This window comes from Paramisgurnus dabryanus, chromosome 15, assembly GCF_030506205.2.
Source record: "Paramisgurnus dabryanus chromosome 15, PD_genome_1.1, whole genome shotgun sequence".
NCBI classification, from domain to species: domain Eukaryota; kingdom Metazoa; phylum Chordata; class Actinopteri; order Cypriniformes; family Cobitidae; genus Paramisgurnus; species Paramisgurnus dabryanus.
In genome coordinates, this window is record NC_133351.1 from 21,349,249 (window position 1) to 21,376,772 (window position 27,524).

Genomic DNA, 27,524 nt, shown 5'->3' on the forward strand with positions numbered 1-27,524 from the left:
CATTATGATTTTATGTACATTTTTATAAATTACTTTAGCTTGGATTTCTTGGATATATATATACATATATATGACTAAATCACTATGAAGACATGTTTGGGTATTAAGAGGTAAGTCAAACAGTTAGGGTGGATCAGAAGGACATGCCCCACAAAATAAGTGATTTAATTTTCCCTTTAATTGTACATTTCACAGTACACTTGAGGAAAAAAGTGCTTCAGTCTTTTCAGTGAAACAAGTATTTCTTACAAATCAAATACTTCTTTAGGATAATTCACAAATGTATTTACATAATTAAATATAACTCCCTGCATGTTCACTCTTGAGCCATTTGAGGTTAGCTTTTATTACAGTAATTTTTTAATTGAATAATGTTGTTGCTCATTAGTGGAGATCTACCAGTTCTTGGTGTTTCCAAAAACACAAAGACATCACTGACTCAGATGATCTCCCTTTAATTCAGGTCTTTAATGGCGCAGCATCATTTCTTCAGCTTAGCCAGTCCCATCAGCAGTTGATCTCTTCTCTCTCTCCTGGCTGTGAGATGCTCCTGGTCTGCAGGGATCAGCTCACAGATCTCCTAAAGTGAGTGATAAAATGTCATAATCATACGATTTCTTTTAAATACAGTTATACAAGAATTTCACAGTGAAAGACAAAAATTACTTCTGTAATTCTAGCTGCTGCATCTCCAGAAAATTCTGGAACAGGTCCAAAAGATTTAAGAACCCTCTTTATGCCCTCACTATAGCGCTGGAGATAGTCTTCCATACCTGAACAGACAAAACATAAAAGATAGATCAAATAAAGTTTTAAATACAGCCTTAATGTAACCTAATTCTGATAAAGGTAGCATCATATATAATTATACAGAGTGTATCATCAATGTAAAAATGTGCGCAAATAACTCTCAAGTTCCTTGTTTACTTGCAAGTATTCAAGCATAACTTGAGTAGCTCCTCACTAAAAGGGCATGAATGCTTTTTAGAAGGTTCTTAGCAGATAAAAAGCGTATCGTGCTTTTAAAGTTCAGTCACAGTTCTTCCCTTACAAATTCTGAGAAACAAACCTGTCATTACTGCAACAGAAAAAACAGGGGTCTGTTACAGGGGGTTTTATCACTATAGTGTAAAAGTACAGTAACACCTCACATTTAATACAAGCAGGCAGTACTGGGGCTGAAAATTAATCTGTCATTCATTAAAAGTACATTTTACACATAGCAGAGCAGAGTTCATGGGGGGAGCAGGGTCATTCTACACATTTCACACCGCCTTCTGATATTTATTATGAACATGAGATTTTAACATACACATAGATTTACACTCAGTTGTGCTCAGTTTCAGTTTTTCCTCAACGTTGTATGCACTCTTAAAAGTGCATGAAGGTAAAACCCAGATTTTGAACCTTTGTTCGCTCTCTGAACAAGCTTAATTGTCATATTCTTTAAAAAATTGCATTGGTTAAATGGTAGCTTGCCTTCCGGTGCGTTGAGATGCATGGTTTCAATGGGACCAATAAAAGCATAACGCATGCCCAGGCCCTCGGACATCACCAAATCAATGTCCTTTACTGAGATCACGCCATCCTGCACAAAGAGAAGGACAAGTTTATTCGGCTACATTTGGATAGAAACAATGTTTCTTAAAGGAGCATTTCACCCGTAGAAACATTAATCTTTATTGAAAGTGTGTCATATTTGTAGTCCAAATGTAACATACATTTAGAATTTGGTGCCTATTTGACCGAGAAAAGGGGTGTTTGTAGTCTCACCCCCTCAACAAAGATATTGGACTTCCTTCTTTCAATGATGCAATATGATGATTTTTACATCATTGAAAGAAGGAAGTGCAACACTGAAATCTGTTTTTCTCCTGTCTTAGCGGCAACTGAGAAAATGATGCATGACCATTCAAAAACATGACTGGGGTTCTAACTATACAAAGCTTTACGCAAATGGGTGAAGTGTCCCTTTAAAGTAGTTTACTTATGTTCTGATCTTCTAATCTTAACATAACAGCATCCTGATTTGTAGTTAAACTGAAAAACGAGGTTTTGGGGGAAATGGGAGGCTGTCCCGTTTTCATCCAATCGGAACAGCACTGAAGCCGCTCCCACTGTATTGAGTTTCCCTTATCATTTAACTCAGTGTCCTCAAAATAATGGGATGGTATGGCAGGGGGAGGCAAGCATGGTAATGCCAAGCTTCAAGCCCACTTTGCACTCAGATTACCTGTGGCTATACAGATACCTGCGACCTGACTGAGCTGAAATCAAAGCTTGGACACAGACTGGGTAGTGGGGAAGAGTTTAGGAGGGGGACAGGGTGGCCTTTGTTAATTTCCTGTGGGCAACAACGAAGCTGTTATCTTGGTGATGCCAGGCGGCGGGCTGGCTGGGGAAACCGTGAAATAAGGCCTTTCCTCTGTGGTAATCATCAGGGGCAGCCATTAGCTTTCCCAGCCGCTCTACTTTCCAGAGCTGGCTCTCTCTCAAAGGGGCCATCTGAACTAAGAGAGGAAGCCGAAGTGGATTTGAGCTGCAAATCTGGTGTGCTGCGTTACAACCAAACTTAAAATGACCCTCTATTGAAAAACACCAAAATCCTTACCACTTAAAACTATAAATAAACTCATGCAAGATCACTCAAAAACAATAAGTAAAAAAAGACACAGCACATAGCTGGAGGAAATACATACTGTAATTTGTGACCCTGTGTGTGAAACCGAGCTAAAGTAATTTTTTGTGATTTACTGTTTTCTGCATAAAATTTTCTTTCATAATGTAAAGACCTTTAAAGAGCAACTATCCTCCGATTCATGATTTAACATTTTCTTTGGTTAGTGTGTATTAGTACATGTTAACGATATGCAAATGGTAAAAACCCCAAAGTAAACGATGACAATGAGTTTTTGTTTTCCAACGTAAATCCCTTTTCTTAGACTACAACAAACAAACAAACACACGGATTGTAGGCAACAGTGTACTTCCTGGGATTAGTGATGTAGACAAGACCGACATTATCATAATTTCGCCTGCTTTGGACTCACAGCCTGTAATGACGCTTTTCCATTGAATAGTACGCTACGGTTTAGTTTAGTTTGGGTCGGGTCAGCTCACCTCACTTTGGCGTGGTTAGCTTTTCCATCGAGTTTAGTATCACTTCGCAGTGGGAGGGTTTATAGGCGTGTCGTTATATTTGCGCTGCCTACTGCTGTGACATCATACAAGTGAGAGAGTTGTTGTATATTCCCATACATTTATTTATTTCTCAGTCCGCCACAAAAATTAAAAATTGGCCACCACAAATAGATGTTTGCACATCACATTTATCACTAACTCTCTCTCAAATGACAGTTTCTGTACAAACACCCGTGCCATCAGTCGACGGCGCTCTGCTGAGCCTCATTGAAGTTGCATTTAAGCATATAATGCTGACGGGCTCATCGCGAATGTTCTGCCACAAACTGCAAGTCTGGAAAAAACTTTTATGTTGTCACTGATTCTCAACCTGTGGATGTTTTTCATTGCTAAATGGGAGTTTGGGAACTTATAGCAGAGCACAGATGACAACATGTTTGCTCGAGACAGCGCAAGCTAGCACTGAGGTAAAGCTAATCTTTTACATTATAGCGATGACGCTGGTAGTGACGATTCTCTCAGACCAATCAGTGATCTACAGTGTTTTTGCATCACATTTGGTATCAGCTCGGGTCGCTTGGAACCCCAACCGAGGTGGTACGTAAAAAAGTATCGGGTACTACGTACTGCACCCAGTGGAAAAGCTCCCAAAAGTAAGCTGACCCGACCGACCAAACTAAACAAAACTGTGGGGTACTATGCAATGGAAAAGCGCCATAAGTCAACACCTGTTAGCTTTGCATTGTGAGCAAATCTTTTAAACATGGTAAGGAGTGTCACATTTCCTGCTGACATCAAAGGTATTTAGCCCAATCACAACGTACTAATTAGCTGGCCAATCAGGGACACAGAACATTTCAGATCGATGAGCGTTGTTCAGAACTAGAGCGTTTGAGGAATACAGTGTATCTGGAGCTACAAAAATACACAAAATGTTGTTTTTTAGCAATTTAATATTGACTGAGTAAGGTCATGTCAAAGATTGAAATCAATGTGAAATTAAAATGTGTTATTAGATTATGAGACTTCAGCCTGTATTCACAGGCAGGGTAAAATTTATTTACTTTACATTTTGGTTGCTGTTTTCTTTTGCATGCTATAACATAGCGGTTGAAAAACTCTAAAAATCTAAAACCTTCAACATGTAAAAAAATAAAGTTAAGAGAAGATTGCATATCTGTCTTATCTAAGGCCTTGTGGTGGTATCTTCACTAGGTCAAAGAGAATTTAAGTAATGGTATTGAAACAATTCATACAGCTGTAGGCACAGGTGTTCCAATGAATAACTTTCATATTAGGTGGTTCGGCTCATCATAACAACAGCATACAACGTAAGTACAAAAACTGTAAAACATCAAATAAACTCTCAAATAATACAATTCAATAAGATCTCTTAAACTGAACAAAAGATCAAAGGCCACAAAGCCAGAATAATGGGCACATTTAAAAAGCAATACACCAGCACCGGTTTTAGAGGTCAAGCTGGAGAGCCCACAATAACCAATTATTAACTTAAACTAAGTTCTTTAATCACTTCTTTTAAATTACCACAAACAAAATTTATTGTTTTCAATGACTAGTTTGTGTCCCTGTTTAACTGGTTTATCTACATGACTGCACTTTTAAGGTCTGGCCTTTGACATTTTTAGTAGGAGGTATGCAATCAGATTCTTCTGAAGTTGCTAAAATCATCTGTTGAGAACAAAAAAATTGCTCTTTTGTCAATTAGCAAGTACTCTTAGTAAATATAACAGACTTTTCTTGCATTAAAGTAAAAAAACTTAAGAATGAATTTACATATCCATGAGTAAACCTTTACACATTCGTATTTGAAACACTCACTAAGGGGCAATTTACATGACAGAAATTTTAACCGTAAACGGAAATGTTTTATGCGGTTTGGCTGTTCGTTTACATAACTTTTTGATTAAACGTTTCAAAGTGCAAGTTTTTATATAACAACGCCTTGTCGTCTCTGTGTGAACACTACATCTATGATCTCATATTCAGATATTTTACCCAAGATGCATCACTGCTATTGCTATAAATGGGGGAGATTGCAATGGTCAATATGGCCGCTCTAGTCCCGCCTTCCAGTAAAAAGAGCCAATCGTCAGCCATTAAAGAAAGACATCCTCTGGGGAAGGATGCATGCGCAGTATGTGACAGGTTTTGCTTTAGATATGGTAGCATAGTGACGCAACTTCCTTAAAAAGATTTTGGTATTACCAAAACAACAATGGTGGCCTACCGGACAGCATTTGTATTGCTCAAGATACTGAGTTTATTAATGCTTCTCTAACAAAGTTTACAAACTTTTATCACTTTGTAGTCCAAGGTCACTTGTAGTATAAAATCTACCTCATAGCTCATGGTTGTTTGTATTTATTTCTTTGTAAACAAAATCTTATGTGCACAGGTGTGTAGTGCTTCTTTACCAAGTAACAATGCCACCTACTGGCCTGGCACATAACACGGCAGAATTAGTCGTTTTTGTGGGTCTGTATGAACGCAGATATTTTTGGCAGTGTCGTCATCGTGAAATTTTTCATCAACCCAAAATTTAAAAAAATGCAGTTTTTCACTACATTGTTGTTTGTGAAGACAAACTAATATGACAGTGACAGTGTTTTGTTAGACTGACAAGACAGCATGTCCTCAGGTAGGAACCCATTGACTGTTCTTATGTATTTTTGTAGTTTTGTCTCACTATACTGCAGATGCTTAATACATTCTTGAAGAACATTCTGGAAGTTTAACACCTCATTTGTCAAAACCTCATTTTCACTCATTTCAAAATCTTGTCACTAAGCTGTCGCTTTATATTTAAAGAGTTAGTTAAAGGCGCTCTAAGCGAATTGACGCGTTTTAGACCATAAAACATTTTTTGTTACATACCGGAAACATCTCCTCACTATCTGCTTGCTGCCTGTCCGCTGATCAAACTGTAAAAAAAAACGCAATCTCTGTAGACAGCCCAGGCTTCACAAACGGCAATATCAACATAGTGGCCAAACCTAGCACCACAAAACAAAGTATTCCAGCCAATAAACGACAAAAAGGGTTTATGGGTGGGGGTTGGGCGCGTTCATGAAAGCACGGAAGGGAGGGGGAGGGGGAGGAGTTAGCTACGCTCCGTCTGTTTGAAAACAGTTCAAACGTCAACAAAAACTAACGTCTCACAGATTCGCTTAGAGAGCCTTTAACCCCAAAAAACATGTCTTTATCAAAATATATTAACAAACCACTCCAACTTTCCTTTTTTTACTGTAAAGATTTCTGTTTTGTAGAATGTAAAAAAATGAAATCAATAAGAATAGCACCATACAGTATGTGCTGGCTAATATTCAAACTAAGTGACAAATAAAAAGAACAATCTGACTATTCTTAAATATTTATTTTTGTTTTCAAGTTCTCAACTGTGTGAGGGTAAATAAATGATCATATAAAGTAGGTGCACTTAGCCAATTATTTGTTAAATGGGACATTTCACAAGACTTTTTAACATAAATCTTTGGTGTCTCCAGAGTACGTAGGTAAAGTTTAGCTCAAAATACCATATATATAATTTATTATAGCATGTTAAAATTGCCACTTAGGTGTGAGCAAAAATTTTCGTTTTGGGTGTGTCCTTTAAAATGCAAAAGAGCTGATCTCTGCACTAAGTGGCAGTGTTGTGATTGGATAGTGCAGATTAAGGGGCGGTATTATCCCCTTCTGACATCACAGGGGGAGACAAATTTCAATGACCTATTTTTTCTCATGCTTGCAGAGAATGGTTTACCAAAACTAAGTTACTGGGTTGTTCTTTTTCATGTTTTCTAGGTTTTTATAGCAATGAAACATAAAAAAGTCAGATTTTCTTGATATGTCCCCTTTAAAGGACACCTATTTCATTGCTAAACTAATTTTGTGTATTTGGTATAATATGTTTGCGTGGTTTATGATTAAAAAAACATTATTTTCAACATACCGTACATTTCTGTAGCTCCAGATTTCACTCTCTTTGCTGAAACGCACGGATTTGAAAAGCTCTGTGTCCCTGATTGGCCAGCTAATCTGTACATTGTGATTTGCCTGAATACCTTGGACGTCAGCCAAAAATGTGATGCTGCTAACCATGTTTGAAAGATTTGGTTGCTAACAGGAGTTAACTAGACTAAGTGGGAGGAGTGCTGATAATGTCGGCCTTTATTACATCACCAATCCCAGGAAATAAACTGTTGCCTTCAATCTGTGTGTTTGTTGTAGTCAAGGAAAAGAGATTTACGTTGAAGACAATAACTCCTGTTATTGTTTACTTTGGGGTATGTACCTTTTGCATATCGTTAACACGTACTAATACACACTTACACACTTAAGGAAATGTAAAATCGTGAATCAGACAATAGGTGCTCTTTAAGAGATAAATGTAAGAACTGTGCTGTAAATGAAACCTTTTAGCATCATTGATGTAGCATTCAAGATATTCTATTAATTGTAATAAATTGTATTTTAATCATATATTATACAGACTGAACCTATTAATAGATCCCAGCTAATGTTAAATATTTGTTTTGGACACAACCGAGAAGTGACCTCCACTCTTATGGTCTTACCTAACTATTATAATAAATATTCAACTCTTGAATAACTACAAATAAAGACCAAACCTCTATTATACCAAACACGGGAAGCTGACACACAGCACTAAGGATGTAAAGTGTTGGTCTAGATTGCATGAGATGCAACAATAGTTACATTTTGAACATGCATAGTTTACATAGTTTCCTTACTTGACCTTAAAACTGCCGATACATATTCTAGCACAGATCTATTACATTACAGTTACATTACAAAAAAATTTGATATAAAAACAAATCAATGCTGAACCATTTCCTTTTCACAGTAAGGTTTCTCAATTCTATGTGAAAGTGCTTCACTGACTTGGCATTTGGTTGTGGACAGAGCAAATAAAGACTTTTTTTTAAAGTGGATCAGTTCACTCTATCCAATGTTCATTTGATACACTGTAATACAGGTGTACTGTACAACCTGGAACAAAACCACCAGTGTGAGGAAAGATAAGCTTACTGTTTGCAAGTTTCTCAAGAGAAACACTGAACAGGCATTGTATTCTTTTTTCTAATCGATCATCTGTAAACAACGTCTGATAAGACTGTGATGTTGTAACAAATACAATAAGAGCTTATATTCATTCTCTCAATCTAATTCCCTTTTGCATTTTGTTTTAATATCATAGAAATGCATAAGTCCAAACATAACTTTAAATTTAAGGGATAAGGCTGTTTAGAAATGGCTGAAGTAAAAATAACTAATTTAAGGGGAAGAGGGTTTTTTATGTCATCTTTTTTACTCAACTATACTCAGCATTGCTCATCTAATTTAGTATTTAGAATTAAAACTATTATAATGGGGCGGTTTCCTGGACAGGGATTAGACTCCTAGACTAAAATAAATGTTAGATCTGTACAAACTGAAAAGAACTTGCACTGACATATCTTAAAATACATCAGTGCCATTGGTTTTGCCTCAAACTGCACACAAGTAATGTTTTTATTAAGTCATGTTTATTAAAACCAGTTATATTTCCCAATTAAACTAAGGCCTATTCCTGACCTAAGCTAATCCCTGTCTGGGAAACCACCCCTATATGTTTTATCATCATCGTGTTTTGTCTCATATCTCTCTCTATTTAATCATGAATATGCTTACATGCTGTATAGTTGCAATAGACAATGTTGCACCTGTACAATGACAATAAAAGAACCTGAAGTCGCCATGAAATTAAAATGAAAAACTGTAATTTGACTTGGAATATAGTGACATTTTTCATAATTGTTTTAAAATTCATGTGCCCTCATAATCTTTAATAAAAAATGCAAATTTCCTCCCCTCTTCGAAACTATCTCTCTGGTCATATGGTATGGCAGGTGGGCAGGGTCCTGGAGAAGATCGCTGCGATTAGCAATTAGCAACACCACCCAACTTCAAACGATCCAATTAGATCTTGATGGACAAATTTAAATCCACCCCTGCCTTATTTTATTTCAGAAGCCGGTTTCACTAAGATATACGTCACCATGGGGAAAATAAGACAATCGCTACTTCCGTTTCATGGCAACTTTAAATGAATATATGAGTTATAAACCTTACTATCAACTACGTATTTAGTAAAATCATAACATAGAATTGTGTTTCATGGCTCAACCAACCTGAACTAGCCTCCAGGACTCGGCTATGATTGCATATTGAACACGGTTCAATGCAAAACCGTCAATTTCCTTCCTGAGACGCACAGGTGCCTGACCAACATCGGTCATCAGTGAAAAGGCGACATCCATGACAGCAGGCAGTGTTTCCGGGTGTGGCACCAGTTCCACCAGACGCACATAGTATGGTGGGTTTACCTGTGAATTAATGATAAAATGACCAGTTAATGAAATTCTTTCCTAAGGTCACTACATCAGGGTTTGTCAGAGCTAAAGATAAGAGCTTTGTTTTAAACTCTTTCCACTATGAAGGTCTTTCTGACTGCATGCATGCTCACAATTGCTCGTCATTTAGGATTAAACATTCACTTATTACAGCTAAAGTGAACTATTTGCTTCAAACTGCTTTGAAGGACAGCAAGGCAGGCAAAGAAACAAAGACGTTTTTGCTCATGATATGGGATGGGGTGGAATTTCCATTGGGTAAAGTTAAAGCACTCGAAGTCTGGTCAAGTCCCTCTGGGCCTAATAAACTGATCCGACTTCATTCTTCTTCAGAAACATATGCACCTGCAGCTAAGCTAACAAGAAAAACTTGACCTATCCACTGAAATACTGAAGCCTGGATGTAATAAAATTTGAGCTCAAACTAAATTCTTAAAGCCAAAATGGTGTAAGCTGGTGGATCTCAAACTTTTTACCCTTGTGTAGGGGGCATCCCTTCACACGCCACCCCCTTAAAAGAAAATTCATGACATAAAACAATCTCAAACAATCTCAAAATAATAAAAATAACATCACAATTACAGCTTCAATAGCTTACTCTTTGCTAAGGCCAGCCTAAAATCCTACCTTTTTGATATCACCTTGAAAAGTATTTTTTCAATTATAGTCATAATATAGATATAATTAAGTCAATTATATCACAAAAAGGTGATATAATACCATACAGCATATGCTTTGCATTTTCAAAATGCATTCTACACCAATTTAGCATAGTGCATATAGAATTCAATCTTTAATAGTAAAAATAAAGGGTCAAAAACATTTTATTTGGAAAAGCAAAAGTGACGTAACTTTCAGATATGGTAACCCATACTCGAAATGTGACCTCTGCATTTAACCCATCACAGTGATTAGTTAACACGTCTCACAAACAAGTCATAAACAAACACACACCCAGAGCAAAGGGCTGCTACCTTTGCAGCGCAGGGGAGCAACTGCGGAAAACATGTCTTGCTCAAGAGTAACTTACACAGTTGCTACCTGTTGACTGTGATACTCGACCCGGTAACCTTTGGGTGGTTTGGCCCCAGGTTAAAATTTTTATTTCATTTACTGACTATACTGAAATGAAATAGATTTATTTAACATGACAGCACATGATATTAAAATCTGAACTCACTAACCGGATGAGATATGATACATCGGGTCCGGTTCTGGACCCGAGAAAACACGTTGCTGGGCATCAAGCAGGAAGTGGAACTACTGAGAATTACACTTTCTTTGACAAGACTCTCCACCTCTTGAAAGACTGTCTGCTTGGCTTCCAGGTCCTCAAACACACATTCCTATTAAAAGAAAACAAATAGCACAAGAACACTTGATGTTAACAATTAGCACAGGCAACTGCAGAAAATTTACATGTACATATAAAATGTGGAAAAACAAAAGTGGTAAAAACAAATGAAATTAAAACATGAGCTGAAACCAGCTGTATTATTGTTGAGGAAATAAATGTGAATATTTGCTGACTTTTTTACTTTTTGATTAAAGGGGACATTTCACAAGACTTTTTTAGATGTAAAATAAATCTTTGGTGTCCTCAGTGTATGTATAGCCCTTTTCACACAGACATTCCGAAAAATACACGGAAAATGCATCCTGGATTTTTCCAGGATCGTTTGTTTTTTTGTGCATTCAGACTGCCAGTGATTTGCCGGCATCTGCAAGGTCTCGGAGAGACACGTGACCTGTTTAAAGTCCTGCACTATCTTCTACGCAGCGTCTGAAATTTGCATATTTTTTTTATTTCTCTCCCCAGAAACCACTCACGTGTATTTTTGTTTATGATAAGACTATAAAGGAGCGCGTGACGCGCCGTTCTATGCTGGTGAATGATCTCGGCTTCTGAGTGGATATTTGACGAGCTCCCTGATCTCTGCTTTAATCCAGTTTTCAGACATTTCTCATCGTGATTGTTAATATGCATTTAAAACCCCTGTTTTGAGGAGCTGAACAAAATATCTTGTTGGGATGACGCATGGGCATTTTTGTTTATTATAAGCTCAAATGAGCACGTGTCGCGATATTCTTTTATGCTGCTGAATGAACTCCGCTTCTGCCCAGTAAATGACAAGCTAACTTACCTGATATCTGCTTCAGTCCAGTTTTCTTACATTTCTCGTCGTGAATTTTGATCTCCATGTAAATCCCTCATTTGAAAGAATTGAACCAACTTCATGCCATGACACGCGTGTCCTCAATACAGCACCCGCGTCATTGTTTATGCGTCTCATTTATCATTTCCTGATAACTGCTTTAATCTAGTTTGCAACATTTCTCGTTGTGAATGTTGATATACATGTAAATCTCTCATTTTAAATAGCTGAACCATAACTTTTGTTGACTACGACACACCCATTACGGCATTATTTTGGCTTCTTGTTCACACAAAGGGTTTTCCATGTATCTTACTATGTACTCTTTCCGGCAACAATCCCAGAAGATTTACGGGACGTGTTTGCGTTCTCATAGAAGCTTGTCTGGCAGTTTTACGGGTATTTTCTGGGACCAAAGGTCTGTGTGAATGGGGTTTATGTGAAGTTTTAGCTCAAAATACTCAAAATATTAAATAGATAATAGATAATTTATTATAGCATGTTAAAATTGCCACGTTGTAGGTGTGAGCAAAAATTTGCAGTTTTTGGGTGAGTCCTTTTAAATGCAAATAAGCTGATGAAATGCAAACACTGATTGCCATAATGGTGGTTTGTTGAAATTAAAACTTAATTGTATTGTCATTCTCTCTCTCTCTCTCTCTCTCTCTGTGTGTGTGCAAGTTACTGCGTTGATCTTTTTCACCTTTTCTAGGTTGATAGAAGCACTGGGGCCCCAATTATAGCACTTAAACATGGAAAAAGTCAGATTTTCATGATATGTTTCCTTTAAACTATCACTAACTTACTAATAACAAACAAGACTAATAAAAGACACTAGCATATCTGGACTTTGTGGTATGATAATACATTTTTTTACGCTGGTGTCACAAACAGAGACTGTCCGCTTTTAAAATATGTAGCTCAGACGCATTGCAACTCTTCTATCAAAAATAAATAAATAAGTAAAAACAAGAAAATACCAACAGTTTGGATCCTAAAGTGCTCAATGCTTTTTGATACTTAAACCAGGGCGTCAAGACACAAATTAATCAGACGACCATTAGTGACCAATCCCTTTACAAAAAAAGGCATTATGGGATGTTCTATCAGAAATAAATCCACAAACATGGTTCTTCTTGTTTTGTGTGCTTTGCCCAGTGACTAATGGATTAAATGAGGAACGATAATTTGGTCTTGGTCATATGATCACTCATCTTTCCTGCTCGTTTGTTCTTTTCATAATAAAATAAAAGGAAGATTTTGACCTCACTGGTTTCTTTTCAGGTCAACAGGAAGTAATTTATGCTGGACCATACCTGGACAAAGAAAGCATCCTGTAGGGCCTGCTGCAGGTCATCATGACTGCTGAGCAGACTCGTCTGTTCTGCAGCGCTGAGATTTCCTCTCAACATTTTAGACTGCTGAAGTTCTTCAAGCTGTTTCCTGCAACACAATAACATACAATTCAGCAACATATGGGTTGGTGATTCAAAAAACGAATACTAAAATTTGTACTATTAAAAAGTTCATCAAAATGGTCATGGTCAACGTCAACAAATGCAAATTGATCTTACACTTTCATTCACTTGTAATTCACAGTGTATGTTTATTTTGTCAATTGTGCATTATTCCCTTTATTGTTTCAAATGCATTTAAAAAAGCCTACTTAATTTTTATAAATTTTAATAAATCTACTTTATTTGTTAATAGTAATAATACATAAAAGAACTAGTATAGAGATAAGTGACTCAGATCATACATATAAAAGGATTTTATTTTGTGTATGATAACCTGTCATTAATGCATCTGCAATCTAAACAAAGCAACTAGATTTAACATAAGAGACAAAAGCCCAACAACTCCCTCTGCTGACAAATGACAGTAATTATGGAAGTAACACAGATGACATACATTATTGCCAATAAGAGTACAAAAGTTAATACTGCTTGTGTCCTATGTTTTCCGTTGACCTGATTTCTGTGATGGCTCCTGAGGCTTGCCCCGGTTTGTTGTCATAGATCTTAACCTTGTATCCTCCACTCAGGAACACCATGGCCCAGGAGCGGCCAATGAGCCCACTTTACAGTGCATCATAGATATAATGAAAAAAGATTGAGAACATTGGAAATAAACATGGGAAATAAATGTAATATTAACTGGATCTACTGTATATGAACATACTGTGCATATCTAAACAAATCAATAAGAACATACCTTTTATATTTGGACTAAACATGAATGAACGTTTTGCTTTTAGGTTCAAAACTTTGCAAAAAAAATCTGAATTATATAATAACAGAACTGGATTACATGTTTAATGTAATGTTACTTTTTCACATGTTACTTTGGTTTGGCAAAATCATATAATTTTCCATAGCTGATTCCTGCTAAATATTTTAAACATCCAGACTCACAACAGTTCAAAGACCACACAGCCATCTGCTAAATAAACATTGTAACACCATCTTATAACATCGCTATAACGCTAAACAAGATTCCTCACCTTCCGACCACTGTAATAATCTTTCCTTTTAATGAACTCATGTTAGTTCTGCAAAAGACCCGTTTTGAAGTTGTCAGCTACTTCTATATGAGAGTTTAGTTATCATGTGCATAAAACCAAGGCGGAGTTACGGTGTCTCAAACGTGTCAAAATACATACTTCGGCGTTAAGGGCCGGGTATACTTTTTTTCCGCGTCCGCGTCCGGCTCGCGCGCGCACGCGTCCGCGCAGCTTTCCGGGTATAGTCCCCGCGGCTACACGCGGATGGCCGCGTTCGACACTATACGCAATACTAATGATTTCTTATTCAAATTATTAGTCTAACAGGCTGTCAGTGCAGCACTGATTTGGTGACATTTAGAGTACATTAAAACATTAGGATAGGTGAAGAAAAGTAACTGATCCACCATTGCAAACACAGTTTAGAACAAACAACAAGACAACAAAGAACAGGAATCAAACAAACATGCTCCACAGCTTTCTGTGCTTGGAAGAAGTAAAAGTTAAAGAAGAAAAACGATAGTGTGTGTGCAAATGCTGTCTATTTCCTTTGTATAACTGTTTATAGTGGAGTGTCCTGTCTAAATATTTTCACGCGCATGCGCTGTCGTACGCGGACTGTACGCGCACTGTCCGCGCGGTCTCAAATTTTGGGCTGCACGCGGACGGTCCGTGCGGCCGTCCGCGCACCCTCCTGATGACGAAAATGACGTCATGCGGACGGCGCGCATACGCGGACGTCCCTAGTATACTTTCGGCTTTATGCAGTGATGCGCAGACTAATAGTATGTCATCAAAGTACCGCGAGAGCAATTCGAGAGCTAAACTTACGAATCGTTCTCGCAGTATTTTGATGTCATTGGCTGCCAAGCGCTGCATGAAGTCAAACCCGGTTTGTTTGCTTGTAAGGCATTTGTTCTGTTCAGTGATTTTAAATGTAATACTATATGTAAATACGTACGATTCTGAATCATTTGATCGTTGTTAAAATAATTTTTAATGCAACGACAGACAACTAAGCGTTGTGAAATTTCTCCTGGCTAGTTTACGGCAACGCGTATCTGTATCCTAGCAACCAAGCCAGCACATTCAGGGCCGTTAGCTAGCTGCTGTGCTACAGACAGGGATTTTACATAATTTAAACGAGCATTCGGGATTTTCGTTGTGGTGTGAAGTAGGTAAGTAAACTAGCATAATCCATAAACATCATTCATCATTTCGAAATTCGCCGTACGATGTATGGTCGCGAACTAACGTTAAGTCAACAAACTGGTGTTCTGTAACGTTATTTACAATCTAACTTAGTAACCACCAGCACACCAGCAATCTTTTATATGTAATTTCCACTTTATTTTACAGATTATGGAGAACGTGCATCTTGCTCCAGAGGAAGAGGAGGATGATCTCTACACAGGCTACAATGACTACAATCCCACGTTTGACTCAGATGTACAGAGAAACTTTATCCCTATAGTTAATTTATAGAAATGTATCGTTGATGCTTTTTTGAATCCTGATTTTTCTGTTTCTGCAGGATCTTCACAATGATGTGGCCTTTCAGCAGGCAGTAAGGACTAGTCATGGAAGAAGACCACTTGTAAGTTTTTCTGCATGGACCAGAGTTGTTGTTCAGATAGACATAAATATGCCTTTTACTGTTTTATTATAAATTTTTAGATGACAGCAAAATATCCTGGCACTGCTATTGGAGGGCGGCCAATTGGAACAGCCTTTGGAGTAAGCAAAGCACTTCAATTTAAACAAATAATATTTTTTTGAGAAAAGGGGTAGAAAATTTCTAGGCAACGACATGATTCGTCTATTTTAGCTTGACCTATCATAATTTAATTGTGGGATGCTGCATTTGTAAATTAAGGCAAGTTTGTGTGTTACTCTCATGTCTTTATATTTCTAATATTAATGTTTTAGTCTCGAATGCCTATCGGCACTGCGATGGGAAGACCAATGACTGGAGCTGTTCAGGTGGGATTTTTTGCCATGTTTAATTTTTGTGTACATTGCATGCTATGATTTTGCATTAATTTTCTTTGTGATATACAGGATGGTGCAGCTCGTCCCATGACTGCAGTGAGGGCAGCAGGATACTCATCATCATTGGCTAAAGGTAAAATTAACCATGAAACTTAATTAAGTACTTTTGAGAAAGTTTTTAAAAAGGTATTAAACACTATGAGATGAAAAGCACAGAGACAACGTAGTTTCTTAAGTTAATTTATGGGGTGGTCTTTCCAGGCTCACTGTTTGATCCGCTGGGTCAATCAAAAGGTCCAGCACCTCCCCTGGAGACAAAGAACGTAGACACGTAAGCGTTTTAATAGTGCTTAACAGACAAAAGTGAAGTTTTGTTTCCTATATCATACATGGTATTTGTAGTTTGACATAAACAGTGGTGGGAAAAGCTTTTATGGAGTACAAAAAAAAAATTTTCATCTTCAGTCCAGAGGAGAAAATAAAGATCATGGAGAAGAAGGTGAATGATTTGATAGAGGAGAGCTGTCTCGCGCATGCACGTGGAGATCTACAGCTGGTGGGTTGCTTGCTGTCATCTCTAGCTATACCACATAACACAAAAGAATGGATATTTAAAAAATATGCTGAATGATCCATTTTTTTAGTCTCTAGAGAAGGCCAAAGAGGCGGGCAGGAAGGAAAGAGGGCTGGTGAGGCAGAGAGAACAAACAGGCACTGCAGACCACATCAATCTGGATCTGACATACTCCGTGAGTTCAATTCACATTAAATATGCCTCTTAACTAAATCTTACAGAAAATTAATATTATAATTTTTCTTTTCTGCTCAGGTGCTGTTTAATTTGGCAAACCAGTATGGCAATAATGACATGTACACAGAGGCCCTGAACACCTATCAAGTTATTGTGAAAAATAAAATGTTCAATAATGCTGGTGAGAGAATATCAAATATGTTGAAGTTTTAACCCTGAAAAGGTGAAAAAAAGGTGAAAGTACAAATGAATGAACTTCCCTTTGATATAATTGCTCCCAGTCTCAAATTTGTTTTCCCTACCGTAGGACGATTAAAGGTAAACATGGCAAATATCTATTTCAAGCAAAAGAACTACACAAAAGCCATCAAGTTTTACCGCATGGCTTTAGATCAGATCTCAAATGCCCACAATGCAATGAGGTGGGTGATTCTACTTCGTTTAGTAAATTTGATTTATTGACACAATTTTAAAGTAAATTTTATACTTTTATATAGGATTAAGATCATGCAGAACATTGGAGTTGTGTTTACACACATGGGCCAGTACTCGGATGCGATCACCTCTTTCGAGTACATCATGAGTGAGAGTCCCAATATAAAGACAGGTTTTAACCTCATCCTGTGCTACTATGCCATTGGAGACCGTGAGAAGATGAAGAAGGCTTTTCAGAAACTCATTTGCGTGCCCCTTGGTATCGATGATGAAGACAAGTATATCCCTCCAAATGTGAGTGTGGTTAAAACCATAAACATCTAAACAGTATGTAGTTTGTTTTGATTATCATGTTTCTTTCTTTTGTTTTTATATTTTTATTTTAGGATGACCCCCATTCAAACATGGTGATTGAGGCCATAAAGAACGATAAGCTTCACCAAATGGAAAGGGAGAGGTATTCAACATTTTTTTTACACAGTTTTTCATATTAGCAAATCTGCATTAGCCTCCATCAGTAGTTTTCCTGGTGTGTTGCTTTCAGGAAAGCACTAGCAGAAAAATACATCATGACCTCAGCTAAGCTTATTGCCCCAGCCATAGAGTCATCATTTGCGGCTGGCTTTGACTGGTGAGTTATTGATGTAATCCACAAGAAGGGTTGTACCACAACCTCTTCCCCTATATCTGGATGAAGAATGTGGATGACAGTTGTTCATTATAACTATTTAAGACAGAATCAAATAATCTGTCCATTTATATTTTTGTCCCAACAAAAATTTGTTTTAAATTCATCATGACTTCTTTGCAGGTGTGTAGAAATGGTAAAAGGTTCACAATATGTGGAGTTGGCAAATGACTTGGAGATCAACAAAGCTATTACTTACCTAAGGCAGAGGGACTTTAAACAGGTATATAGGTTTGCAGATACAAACTGTGTTGCTTTTGACATATCTCCAGAGAACAGGGCCATGATGCTCCTTGTCTGTATGGAACCCTTGTTGTTTCTGTCTTTTAACCCAGTACCCATTCAATTGTCCATTTTCTTTTGTCTTTATTATCTGTCCATCTGCATGACTCTTGAGGCTGAGGTATGTCTGTATTGTTGTGTGTTTGTTTGTCTGTCTGCAGTAGGCCTTGTGTATATATGTGTGTTGGTATTGTGCTGTGCATTGCTTCTCTCATTTTATGTAGTAGTAGCAAATGAAACGTGATCTAACTCAACATTTATTTAAGCATTTAGGATGATAAAATAACATAATGTGAACGATTGTGCATACAGGCAGTAGAGACCCTAAAGATGTTTGAGAAAAAGGACAGTCGGGTTAAAAGCGCTGCAGCGACAAACCTTTCCTTTCTCTATTTTTTGGTGAGTACAGAGCTATGAAGCATATTTCTTAAAGTTAAACCATTGCTGCATTTATTACATTTGTGTTAATAAGGGCCTCATATGCATGCTCTTGTCTGTGTTTTCCTAAGGAGAAGGATTTTGACCAGGCTGACCGCTATGCTGAGTTGGCTATGAGCGCTGACCGCTACAACCCTGCTGCCCTCATTAACAAGGGCAACACAGTGTTTGTAAAGGAGGACTATGAGAAAGCAGCAGAGTTTTATAAGGAAGCTCTTCGTAATGATTCGTCCTGCACTGAGGCTCTCTATAACTTAGGTGCGCCATCACATATACAGTCTTGTTCAAAATAATAGCAGTACAATGTGACTAACCAGAATAATCAAGGTTTTTAGTATATTTTTTTATTGCTACGTGGCAAACAAGTTACCAGTAGGTTCAGTAGATTCTCAGAAAACAAACGAGACCCAGCATTCATGATATGCACGCTCTTAAGGCTGTGCAATTGGGCAATTAGTTGAATTCGTTGAAAGGGGTGTGTTCAAAAAAATAGCAGTGTGGCATTCAATCACTGAGGTCATCAATTTTGTGAAGAAACAGTTGTGAATCAGGTGGCCCCTATTTAATTATGAAGCCAACACTTGTTGAACATGCATTTGAAAGCTGAGGAAAATGGGTCGTTCAACACATTGTTCAGAAGAACAGCGTACTTTGATTAAAAAGTTGATTGGAGAGGGGAAAACCTATAAAGAGGTGCAAAAAATGATAGGCTGTTCAGCTAAAATGATCTCCAATGCCTTAAAATGGAGAGCAAAACCAGAGAGACATGGAAGAAAACGGAAGACAACCATCAAAATGGATAGAAGAATAACCAGAATGGCAAAGGCTCAGCCAATGATCACCTCCAGGATGATCAAAGACAGTCTGGAGTTACCTGTAAGTACTGTGACAGTTAGAAGACGTCTGTGTGAAGCTAATCTATTTTCAAGAATCCCCCGCAAAGTCCCTCTGTTAAAAAAAAGGCATGTGCAGAAGAGGTTACAATTTGCCAAAGAACACATCAACTGACCTAAAGAGAAATGGAGGAACATTTTGTGGACTGATGAGAGTAAAATTGTTCTTTTTGGGTCCAAGGGCCACAGGCAGTTTATGAGACAACCCCCAAACTCTGAATTCAAGCCACAGTACACAGTGAAGACAGTGAAGCATGGAGGTGCAAGCATCATGATATGGGCATGTTTCTCCTACTATGGTGTTGGGCCTATTTATCGTATACCAGGGATCATGGATCAGTTTGCATATGTTAAAATACTTGAAGAGGTCATGTTGCCCTATGCTGAAGAGGACATGCTCTTGAAATGGTTGTTTCAACAAGACAATGACCCAAAACACACTAGTAAACGGGCAAAGTCTTGGTTCCAAATCAACAAAATTAATGTTATGGAGTGGCCAGCCCAATCTCCAGACCTTAATCCAATAGAGAACTTGTGGGGTGATATCAAAAATGCTGTTTCTGAAGCCAAACCAAGAAATGTGAATGAATTGTGGAATGTTGTTAAAGAATCATGGAGTGGAATAACAGCTGAGAGGTGCCACAAGTTGGTTGACTCCATGCCACACAGATGTCAAGCAGTTTTAAAAAACTGTGGTCATACAACTAAATATTAGTTTAGTGATTCACAGGATTGCTAAATCCCAGAAAAAAAAATGTTTGTACAAAATAGTTTTGAGTTTGTACAGTCAAAGGTAGACACTGCTATTTTTTTGAACACACCCCTTTCAACTAATTCAACTAATTGCCCAATTGCATAGCCTTAAGAGCGTGCATATCATGAATGCTGGGTCTCATTTGTTTTCTGAGAATCTACTGAACCTACTGGTAACTTGTTTGCCACGTAGCAATAAAAATATACTAAAAACCTTGATTATTCTGGTTAGTCACATTGTACTGCTATTATTTTGAACAAGACTGTACATCTCAAAGAGACCACTTTCTTCCAAACTCATGTGGTCTTTTGTCAAATCAATAGTTTAATACAGAGCCAATGCAGAAAATTTATTTTATAGTGAGATTATGATTTAATGTGTTTTTAAAGCAGAAATCCTTGTTTTCTCAAACAGGTTTGACCTATAAGAGACTAGGTAGGCTGGAGGAAGCACTGGACTGTTTCCACAAGCTGCACGCTATCCTCAGAAACAGCGCTCAAGTCATGTACCAGTTGGCTAGTCTGTATCCTTTCTTATTATATGACTCTGGTTACTTTCATTGGTCAATGCATTTTCTGTACTCCCTACTAAATTATGTCCCCAGGCAACCTATTTCATACACTGTGTCTCATACATAAAATTACAGCTTTTAAAATGTAACATAATATTGAATGAAACTCCTAAAGGAAAACACCACTGTTTTTCAATATTTTACTATGTTCTTACCTCAAATTAGACAAATTAATACATACCTATCTTTTTTCAATGCATGCACTTAATCTTTGTATAGTGCGTTGTGAATGTGTTAGCATTTAGCCTAGCCCCATTCATTCCTTAGGATCCAAACAGGGATGAATTTAGAAGCCACTAAACACTTCCATGTTTTCCTATTTAAAGAGTGTTACATAAGTAGTTACACAAGTAAGTATTAACAAGTAACAAAAATTTTTTTTTAAGCGTATAAAAAATAAGAACTATATAGAGCACTTATTTTGCAGCACTTCGACCTCGGCGCACAGTAACATCATCACTCCTGACTACTCCCCATCACGCTCAAACTTCCGTCAAAATTATTGCGCCTGAGGTAAAAGTGCTGCAAACTAAGTGCTCTTCCGCCATACAATAGAGGTCTCATTTTTTATCTGCCTAAAAAATCGCTATGGTTTGTTTTATGCCACCATAACTACTCATGTAACAGTCTTTAAGTAGGGAAAACATGGAAGTGTTTGGTGGCTTTCAAATACATCCCTGTTAGGAATGAATGAGGCTAGGCTAAATGCTAACACATTCCTGACGCGCTGATTAAGATTAAGTACACGCATAGGTATAAGTTGAGGTAAGAACATTGTAAAATATTGAAAAACGGTGGTGTTTTCCTTTAAATGATCACTTAGCGGGGCCATAGAATACAGTAGTATGATCATGTTCCTTAAGCATCTTTAGATATGAGATGTTGGAGGACCCTCACCAGGCCATTGAATGGTTGATGCAGCTCACTAGTGTGACCCCCACAGATGCCCAGGTGCTGGCCAAACTGGGAGATCTCTACGACAATGAGGGGGATAAATCACAGGCTTTCCAGTACTATTATGAGGTAATGGATGTTGTCATTAAATTATTAAATGAATTAAAATGATTAAATAAAACATCTGTTGTCTGCTTGGTCTTGTTTAGGGTTAAAATATCTATAAGTTGTTTACTCACATTAATATCATTCCAAACACAAAGTTTTGCTTTTTCCTATACATTGAAAGTTATCATGTTTTGGATAAAAGTTAATAAAGCATCATTAAGTCCATTAGCCCTATTCAGTCTTCATAAGCCATATTATTTTAAAGATTTGTGTAAGATCCTGAAAACTGATTAAATTATTTAAATGATGACATCATTTTAAACGTTTGTTAAACTTTATATTTGTGACATTTTGCAATAATAATTAAATGGTGTTGTTTGTTTCAGTCATACAGGTATTTTCCTTCAAACATTAGTGTTATTGAGTGGTTGGGAGCATATTACATCGACACCCAGTTCTGTGAGAAAGCTATTCAGTATTTTGAGAGAGCGACACTCATTCAGTAAGTTACTCATAAACTCTGTCCTATGTGTTTATTATCAATAATAAATATATTTTATCATTAAATTCTACATGTGCACAGTGTGGATATGTGCATGTTAATGACTTGACGTGAATTTCAGACCAACACAGGTAAAGTGGCAGCTGATGGTGGCCAGCTGTTACAGGAGAAGTGGTACGCACATTTTCTTTTAACCCGAATTTCAACCCACAATGATTTTGCAAAAAGTTGTTATCTCTGGACATTCAAAGTCATTATTCGTAATTTTATGTTTTCAGGAAATTATCAGAAAGCACTTGAGACTTACAAGGACATTCATCGGAAATTTCCAGAAAACGTTGAATGTACTCAGAAGTTAACTTCTTCCTTTTATTAATATTTTCTGTGGCCATCTAGTGTCTCTTCATCTTATGTCTTTCTCTGTTTGGCAGGTCTGCGCTTTCTGGTAAGGCTGTGCACAGATATGGGATTAAAGGAGGTGCAGGAGTATGCCACCAAACTTAAGAAAGTTGAGAAAATGAAAGAGATCAAAGAACAGGTACTCTTGTCCATCCTGGATCTGTTTAAAAGTTGGCTTGGTGTCTTAAGAAGAACAAAAAAGACAAATGGGGGTGAATAGGGATCTAAAAGGCTGGATCTTACAAGGACTCAGAGAAGAAACAGCTGCTTTTAAATCAAGTGTGAAGAGTTGAAATTTACCGAAATAGCCCCTGATGGTTCTTCTCCCATTGCTTTTGCCAGGAAACTTTTTTTTAAGTGTAGCTACTTTCAGGAGAAAATAAATATTCTCTCTTATTCCTTGTTAGTGGACAATGAAGATGGTTAGGGAAACAACTATGTGTGATATTCAATAATAAAGAACAGGACATTGGCCAATATCTAAACCAAATTTAATATTTATACCATTTATTTTAATCTAAAACTGTGTGACTGAATATAATCTGTCTGGTCCTACAGAGAGTGAGATCTGGGAGGGAGAGCAGTGCTCGGAGTCGGAGAGAAGGTAGTGCTGGCAGTGGTGAGTGGACATTTTGAAATAAAATTTCTTCTTACTAACAAATTATCAAAGCCTCTTTACTTCACTTGTTACTTAACTATATTTTCCATTGACTTCAACCTATCGTTTGCTTTTCTTGCCATTATGCTGAACAGAAAACACTTCAAACCTTACACCCACTCCTCCTAAACCCACTGGTATGACTGCAAATCCTTTAATGTAGTGACTCCTGCTGGACACATTAGTAAATAGTAGTTGTTAAGATTTTATTACTGTCCCGCATTAAAGTTATCTTGAAAGAAGTGCCGTTCTAGCCTTTTCCCCTGATTTCTTTATACAATATTTTATTCTCACGTCTCCATAACATGTTAGGAAGTGTCATAAATGTGAAGAAACCAAGTGGTAATGGCTCCATAATGGATGTAGAATAGAGTAGACATGATCTAAAGCAGGGGTCTCAAACCTTTTTGGGGGCAAGGGCTACCACAACGGAAACAACTTGAGGGCTACTTTTTAAAATATTGTCTACTCAAAACTTTTTTGTTTTACTTTTTGATGTATTTTATTTTACTTGTTGATATGTTTTAATAGCGCGGGCACCACGTTGGAAATCCCTGATCTAAAGATTATAAAGGGTTATAAAAGTTGTGCAATTAGCATAATTAAAGTGCCCATCTTATGACTGCTTTTCCACAAGTTATATAGGTGTATGAGTTCCATCAAGCATGTTTCAAAAGTTGTTTGCTCGAAATAGCTTGTAGGAAAAGATTGTTACCCATCTCTAGGAGCCTCTGTTTCAGGGCAGTTCAGATTGTGCCGTTTTGAGCTAGTCTTACATAAACCCACACTCCCCCAGAGCAGTTTTGTAGAGATCTATCAAATATGATCTGAGGTAATGCTGTTCATTTGTTCTCTGTCTTAACCATAGAGGACTAGGACTGTGGTCATCACAAATTAAAATGAGTTATGTTTGTGTCGTTGTGTAAACAGATTCTTTATTAAATGAATTTAATCATAACCATTTTAGGGAAATAATTTTGCGTAAAATAGCCATGTAAAGAGCATCAGTAGTTTTAGTTAAATTTACAAACAGCATACAACCACAGTCTTTCTAGCCATTACTGACATCTGTCCTTGTAGAGTTTCTTCCTCTCATTTATTTGATGCATTTCATTTTGTACGTAATTGGTTTCTCTCTGTTCCATTTCTCTATTTTTCTTTTCTTTATGACTGTGCACCTGAAAGGGAGCAGCTCAAGCCCCATCAATACTCCTCCTCTGAGAACCAGTGGTATGACTACACACACACTATGAGATTTTCTCCTTTTTCCGCTGTAAAATATGCATGGCATTGCATACCTCAATCAAATACTGTAACTACTGTACCTATTAGAGAGCCTTGTTTCAAATACCAATTATTTCTCACTGCGATCATAACCAAACTTTGTAGAGAGAGAGCTACGTTTTCAGTCTTGAGAGAGAAATTGCACTCCAAACATACTAATAATGCACTACTGTCTTCTGATTCCTCATTCGTGTGGTCCTCCAGCTCTGAATTTTCTTTTCAGCCTCTTCCAAACTTTTCTTTTCACTGTTTGTTTTGTCTGCAGCTTCTCGCTCTGAAGCTAAATATAGTCCTGTGCTGGAACAGGGCAGAGGTATGTATTCTGATTTGCAGTCTAGACGAAGCAATTTCTGGATTTTTTCAAAACAAAATATACTCAAATTTTTTGTTTAGCAACTAAAAGCATCATGGAAAAGTACAAACCCAATGGATTATCACTGATTTCGCTGCCAAAATGCTGTTTCACTGACTCAAGTTCCCTTAAATGATGCTGCATCCAAAAACATAAATCGCAAAACAATAAAACACAAACATGTGGTGTACAAGCCTGACAGTGTCATCTTTGCCAAAACCACTATTTCAGGGGAAAAGCCCACTCTTGCTGACACTGTTTCCAGGCCTTTTACTGCTTTTTGTTTGCACAGCACTGAGTGCAAATAAACCAGTGAAACATTTCACATGTACACACTCTCTTGAACATCAGCGCACAGTTTGGAGTGCTGGATATCAACATTTTATCATCTTACTTGAGATGTTTATTCAGTTTCTTACAAGACATGTTAAATATGTTTTCGTGAACCAGAAGTATTTAGAGACAGCGATGATTATTAATTAATTAATTATTAAAAATTAGCATTAAATTGCTTTTCACTTAATTTGATTCCTTAATTTGTCCCATGTCTGAAAGACACTGTGGGAAAACGATGTTAGTAAAGGATGTTTCATTTTGATGAGACTGTTAAAGTTACCTGTTGCCGGCCTCTGGTCTCACATCTGCCCCTCAGTGCTCTGTTCCTGTCATCACCGTCTTGATGTGAAACACAGCTGTGTAACATTGCCTTTGCAAAACACAAATGCTCTCAATTATTTAAACCATATGATATAAGACCAAATGCACTTTACATTCATTAGGATAACATGCTGGAGCTGTCGCTTTTCATGCTTTCTGTGTGACATAAAGTAAGCATGGCTTATAGTGTCAATAGTGGTATTTGAGAAAACATCAGTGTGCAATAATTCTCACTGCAGAAATGTTTGCAAATTCAATACTGACTGTTTGGGTGTGTTTTCTCAGACAGTGGACAGAGCAGCCATGGCACCAGTGCCAAGGGTGAGCGACTGAGTGTTAAGCTAAAGACACTTCCAGGGTCCAATGAGCCATATGAGGCCAGCACTCAGGAAATAGGTGAGAAACAACGTCATTTGTACTGCTTCCTTTCTGGTACTTTTTCTTGTGGCTCTGATACACAGCTCCAAGTTCATGGGTGCCATTCTCAAATTTTAATGCACTTTGTTAGCTTGAATGCACTGTAAGTTGCTCTGTATAAATCTGAGTGTCTTTGCTGTTTTTTTTTTTGGTCTATGGTAATTTGGTTAAAGGAGCTGTGTGTAACCTTCTACCATTGGTACTTGGCACTGCAGTCTAAATGCAAAATATTGGAGATGGTTTTATCCCTGCCCCCTCTCAGGTTGCCAGACACGTACAGGAGCACAACTGAAATGAAAAGCATACATTTATCAGCTCATTTTTACATTTGCAATATTTTTTGTAGTCTGCAAATTACAAACCAACTCGTGTGGATTTTTTTTTTTAACTCAATCTGCAGGCCATTTCGGAGGTCGCATTTATGGGCCATTGCAATCGTGATAACTGGAAACCGAGATTTCGAAATACACTTTAGGGTAAATTGGCAGTGGGCAGGATCACACAGGCCAAAACAATAACAAGTGATTTCAGACTTGGAAGGCACAAAAAAAAAACTATTGGCTACAGCATTGTTTTACAGAGAAACCGATATGTGGACTTGGCATGTTTCCTAAATATCTACAAATATATTGAGTATTTGATTTGATTTAGTACACTCAAAAACCTACATACAGCTCCTTTAATGTATTCGTCTGCAAAAAACTTGTACTTGTTTAAAGTAAACTCTGTATTCATCATTTCAGATGCTTCTTATGTTGATCCGCTTGGACCTCAAATGCAGAGACCAAAGACTGCAGCAAGGAAACGTAATGAGGAAGATGAGTTTGCTGATGAAGAGCTGGGAGACGACTTACTGCCTGAATGAAATCCATTTTCAAAATTATTTGTGTGTAATATTGTCTGTTTAATGTCCAGTACTACAATATATTTTACATTGATGCTAAAATTGTATTTACCAGCTGTTGTTAACAAATATTTTTTGTTTAAAATAATATGCTTTCATTTTATTTCTTAATTATTGATATTATTGTATTTATAAATTATGTTTATTGTCCGCTATAATTAATTTCATTTGATTGATTGAAATGTAAAGATATCAACTTTTGATGAACTACACTATAAAATAAAGAGATTAGTAATATGCAGTATCATGCAGTTGTATGGAAATTTTGCGCTTAAATTCCAATCCAAGTTTTATCCTCACGAGATTGT

At 37.2% G+C, this 27,524-nt stretch overlaps 2 protein-coding genes across 6 annotated transcripts; one reads left to right on the forward strand and one right to left on the reverse strand.

Moving 5' to 3' along the window:
* Positions 1–160: 160 nt before the first annotated feature.
* cryl1 (crystallin, lambda 1) lies at positions 161–14,388 on the reverse strand. Its single transcript, XM_065248962.1, has 8 exons — positions 14,238–14,388; positions 13,705–13,812; positions 13,051–13,177; positions 10,763–10,924; positions 9,357–9,551; positions 1,480–1,588; positions 667–773; positions 161–580 (listed from the first exon to the last, which is right to left on the reverse strand). The coding sequence occupies exons 1-8, from the start codon at positions 14,276–14,278 to the stop codon at positions 482–484; spliced, it is 948 nt and encodes a 315-aa protein (XP_065105034.1). The 5' UTR covers positions 14,279–14,388; the 3' UTR covers positions 161–481.
* Positions 14,389–15,125: 737 nt separating this feature from the next.
* On the forward strand, positions 15,126–27,453 carry ift88 (intraflagellar transport 88 homolog). Of its 5 annotated transcripts, XM_065248963.2 has the most exons (29): positions 15,126–15,415; positions 15,597–15,686; positions 15,772–15,834; positions 15,915–15,974; positions 16,167–16,220; positions 16,299–16,362; positions 16,491–16,560; positions 16,695–16,785; positions 16,874–16,978; positions 17,059–17,161; positions 17,288–17,402; positions 17,478–17,709; positions 17,802–17,872; positions 17,960–18,046; positions 18,227–18,326; positions 18,698–18,784; positions 18,895–19,081; positions 20,885–20,993; positions 21,914–22,064; positions 22,430–22,545; positions 22,667–22,719; positions 22,824–22,889; positions 22,977–23,083; positions 23,503–23,563; positions 23,698–23,739; positions 24,788–24,832; positions 25,152–25,199; positions 26,181–26,291; positions 27,056–27,453. In XM_065248963.2, the coding sequence occupies exons 2-29, from the start codon at positions 15,600–15,602 to the stop codon at positions 27,175–27,177; spliced, it is 2,607 nt and encodes an 868-aa protein (XP_065105035.1). In that variant the 5' UTR covers positions 15,126–15,415; positions 15,597–15,599; the 3' UTR covers positions 27,178–27,453. The 5 variants fall into 5 exon arrangements, with proteins under 5 accessions (XP_065105035.1, XP_065105037.1, XP_065105036.1 ...); XM_065248965.2 differs by lacking the exon at positions 25,152–25,199; XM_065248964.2 differs by lacking the exon at positions 23,698–23,739.
* Positions 27,454–27,524: the final 71 nt, after the last annotated feature.

Excerpts from the sequence above, each read along its gene's own strand:
- cryl1 (XM_065248962.1), bottom strand. The coding sequence starts at position 14,278 with ATGAGTTCATTAAAAGGAAAGATTATTACAGTGGTCGGAAG. Across the intron at positions 13,813-14,237 it reads ATTATTACAGTGGTCGGAAG|TGGGCTCATTGGCCGCTCCT; the intron begins GTGAGGAATCTT and ends TGCACTGTAAAG. Across the intron at positions 1,589-9,356 it reads AGTCCTGGAGGCTAGTTCAG|GATGGCGTGATCTCAGTAAA; the intron begins GTTGGTTGAGCC and ends CTCTTTGTGCAG.
- ift88 (XM_065248963.2), top strand. The coding sequence starts at position 15,600 with ATGGAGAACGTGCATCTTGCTCCAGAGGAAGAGGAGGATGATCTCTAC. Across the intron at positions 15,835-15,914 it reads GTCATGGAAGAAGACCACTT|ATGACAGCAAAATATCCTGG; the intron begins GTAAGTTTTTCT and ends ATAAATTTTTAG. Across the intron at positions 17,403-17,477 it reads AATGCCCACAATGCAATGAG|GATTAAGATCATGCAGAACA; the intron begins GTGGGTGATTCT and ends ACTTTTATATAG.